General features: G+C 37.2%; 1 protein-coding gene across 1 annotated transcript in view; it reads left to right on the top strand.

Annotated features, from left to right (window-relative positions):
• The first annotated feature begins 321 nt into the window (after window positions 1-321).
• GRIA2 (glutamate ionotropic receptor AMPA type subunit 2) overlaps window positions 322-9,287 on the top strand; it is a 53,060-nt gene continuing 44,094 nt past the window's right edge. The window contains exons 1-3 of the mRNA XM_009636459.2: window positions 322-457; window positions 2,396-2,635; window positions 6,698-6,894. Coding sequence (XP_009634754.1) covers window positions 322-457; window positions 2,396-2,635; window positions 6,698-6,894 — 573 coding nt within the window. The remainder of the gene's footprint in view (window positions 458-2,395; window positions 2,636-6,697; window positions 6,895-9,287) is intronic.

Below are 9,287 nucleotides of genomic sequence, written 5' to 3'. Positions count from 1 at the left end.
TGCTATCACAAACAATTGTGAAGATTTTTTGGGGGTTGGTTTATTTTTTTTCTTTTTCCAAGTGTAGTGGGTTGGGTTTTTTAAATGGAAGTTGAGTTCTGTTTAGTTACATGAGTTCAGGAGCCAGGACAGAGCCTTAACGAAAACTTCCCAACAGCATGGGCAGATTGAACTTCATTACTCCAAAGACGTTTGGCCGAGGTGTGAGAGGTCCAGATCTCTCCAGTATCAGGAAGGGAGGGAAGGATAGGGGAGGAACTGAGACCGAGACTGGGGTGCAGTGCTCCAAACGAGCCAGGCTTTTCTCTATTAAGGGTGGCCATGGTGCTTCTGAGAAGGCACTGCCTATGGTTTTCCGATTTTTCTGGTGCAGGCAGCTGGCTCTGTTTGCTGGCAGCTGTAGACAGCGTTATTTCATCTATGCCTAAAACCATTGACTGGTTATCGAAGAAGAACCGTAAGTCTGACAGGAGATGTTATAGCATCCTAGAAATCAGCAATACTGGCATAAATTTTTTTTATTTTTCAGTGATCCTGGGATGACACTGTTGTTGTCTCTGTCATCTTACATGCAGCATTAAAGTGATTTAATACAGAAGATCACAGTAGTGTGCCAGTAACAGTCTTCTGTGGAATTCTTGCCCAGGGATCCAAGTGTAAACTGGTGCTTTATTTTAATGTGCATTTTTGAAGGTGGATTATGAGACATTAACACCTTTATTGTAGCAAGTTCAGATAGTATTCAGTCTTCGCTGCAGATAGGAAACAATTGTTCATGAGTGTGTGGGGAGGTAGTGAGTTGGTTTTGTCTCAGCGAGAGCATAGCGGTTTGGAATAAAACAAGGAGTTCCAGTAATTTAAACAGGAAAGCTATTCAGAAAATTCACAGCCTTTTTCAGAAATCTTTGCCTAACATGAGCAGGTTATACCCTTAATGCACTTGAGATAAGTATTGGAACTTTACATAACAATTTGCAGTTGGAGTGGAAGAAGTCTGACCATCTTGTACCCTAGCCCTAGAAAACCTGCAACATCCTTTTGTAAAGGGGTATTACTCATGAAGTTTTTTAATCACTTGTATTCTCTCACCTGAGGTGAAATTCTGACCTAATTAAACTTAATAGGTGATAATTGTTGAAACTGGCAGACTCGGGATTTCACCCATACTGTTTAGGTGCTCTTAATTGGAGTATAGAAATAATCAGGGTATGAGACATGACTGTGGTAGCAAAGATAGATAGGGAAAGCCATGAAAAGAGAATAGCAATTAATAATATCAGGCATAAAGGGATGTTATTTTTTTAAATTAAAGATGCAATAACTTCAAAAGAGAAAATATTAATTCAAAACTGCGAAATTTAAAAAATAAGTCAACTTATTTTTGCCCTTATTTGAATTATATTCAAGGATTAGTGCACTAAATAGCTGGGCAAAATTAGCTTCAATTACACTGTGATTTATATCTATAAGCAGGTCAGGTGTAGCAGGGATTGCAGTGACGCTGATGATGTTTTCCCTAGAAGGTTGTCTCTTGTTCAAGGTGACTACGTGCAAACCAAAGAAGGCGTAGGTGGTAAATGAACATTTCCTTACTGTACCCTGGGTTTAGAACTTAGGCACTAGTATAGCCTGCAGTGTCAAAGAGAATAACCCAGAAGAACTAGCTCTTCTACGCAGACTGCAGTGGTCAGTAGCATTCATCACTTGGCTTGAATTGTCTCTAGTGATAAAAAGTGAATCATCAGCATGTTATTTACACCTATGAGGTTATTCTTTCTGCAGCATGGCCGCAAGTGTCATCCAGAAGGAACAGCTTTTGCTGAGTCCTACAAAGCAGGAATTAAAATAATGCCTTGAAACGGAAGGGTTTCAAAGCAAATCAACTTCTTACTTTTCTACTGTTAATAGGTTTGCTTCTAGTTTTGACTTTACATTTCCCCAAATGGAAAGTTATTTAAGGTATTTTGCAAAAAAGGTCAGTGAGTCTTGACCTCAGAGCCAATTTATTTTTAACTTGACAAAAAAGTATCTATTTCCATAATACTGTGTGTGATCATAATGACTCTTTATATAAATTTCAGCTGCCATTGATGTTTGCATCACCATCTTTTACAGTATAAATAGAATTTAAGAATAACTTGGTGAGTTTTATTTCTAAATTAGTTGTCTGGGAATGTGAACCCCATCTCTGATTTTGTTGTTCTAGTGGAAGCTTTATATTACTGATTAATAATACTAACAAAATAATAATCTCCATAGCAGAGGAGTGCTGTTTTCTCCTGGTATTTATGTGATCAGACAATTTCATTATTACTCAAATATGTACATGATAGAGTTTTCAATACATTTTTTGAAAAAATTCTCCCACCTAATTGTTTTTCTTTCTCCTTCCTAGTCTGCTCCCAGTTTTCAAGAGGAGTCTTTGCTATTTTTGGATTCTATGACAAGAAGTCTGTAAATACCATAACATCGTTCTGTGGGACTCTTCATGTGTCCTTCATAACTCCCAGCTTCCCAACAGATGGGACACATCCCTTTGTCATTCAGATGAGACCTGACCTCAAGGGAGCTCTTCTTAGCTTGATTGAGTACTATCAGTGGACCAAGTTTGCGTATTTGTATGACAGCGACAGAGGTAAGATGTGGTACTGCTTATCTGCATGCTGTTTGCTTGATGTATCTCGCTGAAATGCTGCATTAGTATTAGAAAAGTAAGCGAGGAAAGGAATACTTACTTGCAGCAGGTGTAAGTGTAAGCTTAAATTTAGGAATGAGCTTTTGGGACAGAAACAAAATTGTTTAAATGAGAAGGAAATTATTACTGTATGTATTGACAGAATTGCAAGCATGTGCTGATAAGCAATGTGAGATTAATCACATGTTGTAAAACAGTTTCTACAAAAAGTTTTTTCTTTTTTCTAAAGAATCATCTAAGGGGAAAAATAAACATTGAGCATGAAGGGCATTCTACTACCACACATTCACTCAACACATGCAAAATCAATAGTCGGGCACTAAGTAAGCAAGAATCTTGGATGCAATCCCTGCTTCTTTGGAGAATGCTTTTGATAAATACTCAAGTTCCTTCTCCTCCGTTGAGCTTAGATTTTTTGTTGTTGTTGTTGATAAACACAAATCTACTGCTTATGAACAATTTACTCTGCAACACAGCCTTCTCAAGTCCTATGCCCTTTCATGGCTGTAGTAATAATAATATAACAGTTTATGAACTGGGAAAAATCACTTTCAAATTGTGGTATATTAGTTTTCTGAGAAGAAGCAGCATTATACAGAATAGGGGGTTTCTGACTGCCCTTTCTGGAATTCCATTATTGTCATTCTGTTTTCAGGCTCTCCTCACCTAGTAGTCCGTGGCTATCTTTTTTCTACTCTTACCTTCTCCTGTTCCCTTTAAAAAGGCTATTTTGTGGCTCACCTGCATGTTCATTTGCCAGAGTTGAATATTAAGTGCATATTAAATATTAAGATGCCACTAGATTTAAAGGATGGTTGTACCACACCATGGTTTGTTGAGTAATGGAGTGACATTAGATTCTCTGCATTCTAATTCCATTTTATGCATTATGTTCTTCAGAAGCTGAAGGGACCTCCTCAAGGCAGTTCTTATCAGTGTTATAAGCACTAAAGTTAGAAAAAATAATACTGGTACATAGCTTCCAACGGTAATATCATGTGGGATGATGAACCCTAAGCCCATTTCTCTGGCAGATCCTTTTCAAGTTCACATTAGAGTCAGGAACAACCACTGCCACAGATTTAAAACTACTTGCTTAGCCAATACTGCGTCAATCAGCTAGCTGTGTGCAGTACGTGACCTGCGTATAACTTATATTTAGGAAATACCAAAAACCACCTAGTTCTTCTTGTGAGCTGTACTGGCTGAATCTGGCCAGGAATAACAGCATGAAATTGTTATTTGTAGTCACCCTTTGGTTATGCTTTTTTTTTTTTTTCTGGTTGTTTGTTTTAATTGTGGCAAGGCGCCCCAGTGATAACAAGCTCCAAGGCACAAAACTCCTACCTTTATGTTGAGTAAATCGTTGTTCCTCAGTGCTCCCACTGATTGCACAAAGTTAACCTGCAGAGTCAAGCAGTATGTAGTCAGCAACACTGATACCAAACCCTGAATACACAAGGTCTGCAATTCCTCTAAATGCTTTTGCATAAGCGTGACAGTGATGTCTATTCAAGGAATGACATATAATTTAAATAAAAGTTTCCACCTTCAGGAATGAGATAAAAAAGGCAAACTCTTCATGGAAGCTGTTAAAGCTAATAGGAATTAGTTTGATGACTTATTCCAAAAGAATCATTTATCGCTACTTCTACAGCTCCTCTGTGGTTAGGGACTGACTGGTTGAAGAGACAGGGCAATTTCCTATCCCGTTCCTGTCTGTAAGAAGTGAGGCCATTCAGTATATGCATGCCCAAGCTATTACTGGCTTAATATGGCAGTTACTCTCGTACAATGTGGATTAGTGTCCTTTACCCTCCTTCCCACCTCTCTGTTGCCAGTACTAAACGGTGGGTTTTGGAAAAATTAGCGACGTAATTGGAGGATTCTGTCTGTAACAGAATTGCTAATTTACTTGGCCTGTTCAGTCCTCCTTTTCAGAGCTCACTGAATTAAGAGTTTGTCTCATGATAACCAAAAGAGATTCAGGCACATGAGGTTCCCAAACAGAACTATTCCTGCAGTTTAAAAAAAGCCACTGAAGTTGTTGGAGTTTTCTCCTCTGCAGAGTCCCACTTCTGTTACCGCTCTCCAGATACTTCCACATCCACAGAAGTATTGCAGTGAATGCTTTTTTGGTTTTCATTATTCAGCAATCCGTTATTGCGATCAGAATAAACTAAACTGTATGGGGATGACAAATTGGCCACCTATAAAAAGCAAGAAATCCAGGCAGCCATTTGACATCTCTGCAGCACCCCAAGAAAAGGGAGTCCCTTGGAAAGATGGAAGATCAGAGGAGTAAAATATAGAAACTTTTGGTAATGGATAATAAAATTAACAGCCCTTATGACTTTATGCCTGAGATTCTGTTTAACTCAGAGGAAACATGTAGACAGATTGGAGGACCTGAAATCTACTAAATGAGATCTGAAACAATGATTCAGATTATATCTGTTTCTGATTTTGTTTTTTTTTTTTGTGGTTTGTTTTTCTTAATTATTTTAAATCACCATTTAAAACATTATTTTGAAGTATAGACTTATTTTAGTGCTTTTTAATGTTTTAAGGTATTTCCTACATCTTTATTTTGCTTACAATCATTATCTTTTCCTTTTAACATGAGTTCTCCACATTTATTTTTAACATGTTATAACTAGTTTATATGTACCCTTGGACTGTAGTTATCTGTTATTTTAAAATAAATATTCATTGCATGACATACAAAACGTCATATTGGTTGTCTTTAAAGACAACACAGAAAACCAGAACTATTTGAGATAATTGAATTTCTGCTTTTGGAAGCCTGCCATTTTCTACCTTTGCTGATGCCCAGTCTAGTATAGTACTGTATGTCATTACCATTTTCACTGATAAAGCTGAATTGCTAAGCACTGACCAATCTTAGTGTAATGATGTATTTACAAACTATGAGACAAACTAATTCTTAGCGCTTCCTTGCTACATTTATGGGCATAACCATTATTATTTTTCATGACCGTTATACCTTCTTTACGTACCAAGTCAGACATTTGTCTTGGAGAAGTGACTCCTGGTATTCTGTGGATTCAGGGGAGATGAATGTGCAAAAATGTCTATTGGCTTGTGAGAAAGTCTAATTTTCTTTTTCTTTCTATAATACTATCTGCTATCCTTAAAATTGCTCTCAAGAATGATGTAGAAATCTCTGGAAGGAATTTAAACATGTACTGCTGGAAATTGTTAGAATGGTATTTGTTGTATAGCAGAAATTCATTTCCAGCAGTAATTTTCATGTTTCTATACTCTGTTATTTAATCCTTGAAAAGGAAAACCAGTCAAGTAAAATCTTCACTGATTTTACAATATATTGTAGGCAATTGCAGCTGTACAGACATTACAGCTTCCTGGCAGGAACGTGCCAAAAGGATAAAATGGAAGGCAAACTTCTGTAGACTTACCTATATGGAAAAGTATATCTCGGCACATCTTCTTTCATAATCAGGCATATGACTATAGGCAATAGAAGTAACAGCTCCATTAGCACCACTGCAGAACATGGGAATTTTGCCATAGACATGGTGAGGTCCGGGTTTAAATACAGTACTGCTCAAGCACTGAGAACAAAAGCAATTTAATAGCATTTCATAATAAGCAGCTGATTCTGTTGCCGTGATTGGATCACTTTTCTCCTGGAAGACCTTTTTTCCCAGCGTGTGGAATTCCAGAAGTGGATCAGTGAAACTGGCAAAATCCCATTCTGAAGCAGGGTGAAGCAAAACCAAAACGTTGTCCTTACAAGGCTCTGCCTGGATTCCTTGCAGTGATGTAAATAGAAATTTCATGCACTAAGAACCGATTTGGCCCACACATATCTTAATTTCTGAGTCCTAACAATGTGTGACAGGTCAAACAAGTTACAGGGAAATATTAAATAAGTAATTTCATAAATCACGTTCTAAAAGCTTGTTATTCCTGAAGCTTTATCAGTCATATCTTCTGTTTTCTCCTGGGCTTCACTAGGCTTATCAACATTGCAAGCTGTGCTGGATTCTGCTGCTGAAAAGAAATGGCAAGTGACTGCTATCAATGTAGGAAATATTAACAATGACAGAAAAGATGAAACTTACCGTTCACTGTTTCAAGACCTAGAAGTGAAAAAGGAAAGGCGAGTGATTTTGGACTGTGAGCGCGATAAAGTCAACGACATTGTTGATCAGGTTTGCTATTCTCCATTTTTCAGTGACAGCAGTTAGCTATATTCTCTAAGTAAATGTAATGAGTTCATTTCTCTTGATCCTATTTTTGTGATTATTATGCATCATTTGGAAGTGACAGGTTTGTATTGAGGACCACATATATATCAGGCAGAAAGTGAACACAGAAACCGTATAATCCGTCCCTTTGCTCAAAGGCAAGATAATTCCATCTGGATGATCCCGTATGGTTTTATATCCTGATTGTTTAAAAAAAAAGAAACGGCAACAACAAAAAAAAACCTCGTTAAGGCTATTTCACATCCTAAGTACTATACTGTATTATATGTAGTTGATGCACTATTATATATGGTGCCTTATAAATAGTTATATTATGTCTAGGGATCAGTTCTCCTTACACCTCGAAAGTATTTTCTACTTCTAATGCTTTTTCCCAGAACACTTTACATCTCGGGAAGGCTGTATCAACAGCTTCTCTTTTCCATTTAACTCCCTTCATAGTTCATGTTTCTAAACTCTTTGTCATTCGTACTGTCCTTGGGTGTCTCTTTGTTTTGTCTCCTTCTTAAAGTGTGTTAACCAAAATTGGATACTGTTTTACATAGCTAAGGCCTCCTGAGCTTTAAACAGAACAGAAAATTATGTCTTCTTTCCACCTGCACATATATTATTTGCAAAAATGATTTTTTTCGTTTTCTTTTTTTTTACAACAGCATTACAGTGCTCTGATTGAAATTACTGCCTTCCCTTCAAATCCACCTCTCTTCAATCCTAGTGTTTCTGTATCTTACTACTTCTTTTCATGCATGTAGAGCACAATGGAAAATTATGAGGATAGCTCCCTGCTGACTTGAGCTTGACCATGTGAGACACTGCAGCATCTGTAGGGATATGTCATCAGAGTGTAGATGTATTGGTTTGCAGCTTTTTTGAAGGGCTTGTTATTTTGGATATGAAGGTCGTTACATTTTGGAGAGGCTCAGGCAAGGAGCAGTGTCCTAAATGGAGTGCGTTGTATTTGTCTGTTTTATTTGTAATTCATATCCCCAAACTGTATCTCTAATTTTCAAGATTGCTTTGAATTTGATCCTGTTCTCCCAGAGCATTTGCCACCTCCCTATGATCTGCAGATTTTTAAAATCATATTTTCTGGTTTGTTATCCGTGTCAAGTAAAGTACTAAGTAGAGCAATGCTTGAGAGAAATAAGACTTCCAGGTCCCCTTCAGCTGGTTCTGTGTGGCTTTTCAAATGGTTGTTTTCTTACCTTACAGTGATTTTTTTTGTCTTGTCCATGTTCCCTTAAGCACTTGTAATGATGTCATACAGGACAAAAGCCTTATTAGACTCAAGATATGTCACGTCTTCTGTTTCCTCATTATCTATTAGGTTAGCTATCATGTCAGAGAAAGTGAAGAAATTTGCTTTTACATATTTTGATCTTGACAAGACTATATTAACTGTTTATCATCTTATCCTATATATTCTTTTGAAATTAAGTCTGTAATATTCATTATAATCTCTTCCCTGATACAAAAGTTTGACTGACTGTAAGTGTCTTCAGTTTTTCCTTTTACCAATTTTTAAAGACAAGAACGCTATTTACCCTTTAGTTACCATTCATTTTCACTGTCTTTGTTTAGTGATAGACTTCTCTTATTTTGATTGCAGCTCTGGGATATTTTTCTTGCCCTGATCGCACTTTGATAGATTCTGCCTTGTTTTGAGTCTTAGATTTTCTCAGCTTTTCCCCACAGACTGGTGCTACTACTTAAGCATACAGATGGATAAACTTTTGTTTCTGCTTGTTTGATTTCTGTGTCACTGAAGAATTCTAGATAACTGTGGATCAGCCACACAAGTCAGTCAATATAGTTCCAATTAGTTGTTCTCCTCAAAATAGTTTTATGCTATGCCCTAGAATATGGTCTCTTAAACTGCTGTCAGCTGCCTCATGTGGTTTTAGCCATGAGATTCAATTTGCAAGACACCTTGGCATTTTCTGAAGTTTGGTCTGTTTTTTTAAGTTCTTACACTCTGTTTCTGTAACTTCCCTTCCTTACATAAAAAGGTAAACCCACTTTCAATTTCTCAAGTAGCCTAAAATAAAATCTAAAATAACTGTTTCTTTATTAATTTTCTCCATCTCTTAAAATGAAGGTCTGTGCTAAACAAAGGATTTCTTGGACTTTGAGCATGGTGTTCTGATTTTCTTTTCTAGAAGCAGAATATGTCTTGCTTTCTCTACCAGATCTATTCTTTCAACAATTCTTTTAATTTCTGCCCCCAAATAACCCTTAGCAATTTCCTTCTTTTCATGAGGGTGCCTGTGGTGGTTTGACCCTGGCTGGACGCCAGGGGCCCACCAAAGCCACTCTATCACTCCCCTCTAACCGGA

The sequence above is a fragment of the Egretta garzetta genome, unplaced genomic scaffold (genome assembly GCF_000687185.1).
Source record: "Egretta garzetta isolate BGI_Z169 unplaced genomic scaffold, ASM68718v1 scaffold114, whole genome shotgun sequence".
Classification (NCBI taxonomy): Eukaryota; Metazoa; Chordata; class Aves; order Pelecaniformes; family Ardeidae; genus Egretta; species Egretta garzetta.
This window is presented reverse-complemented; position numbering and strand designations above follow the sequence as displayed.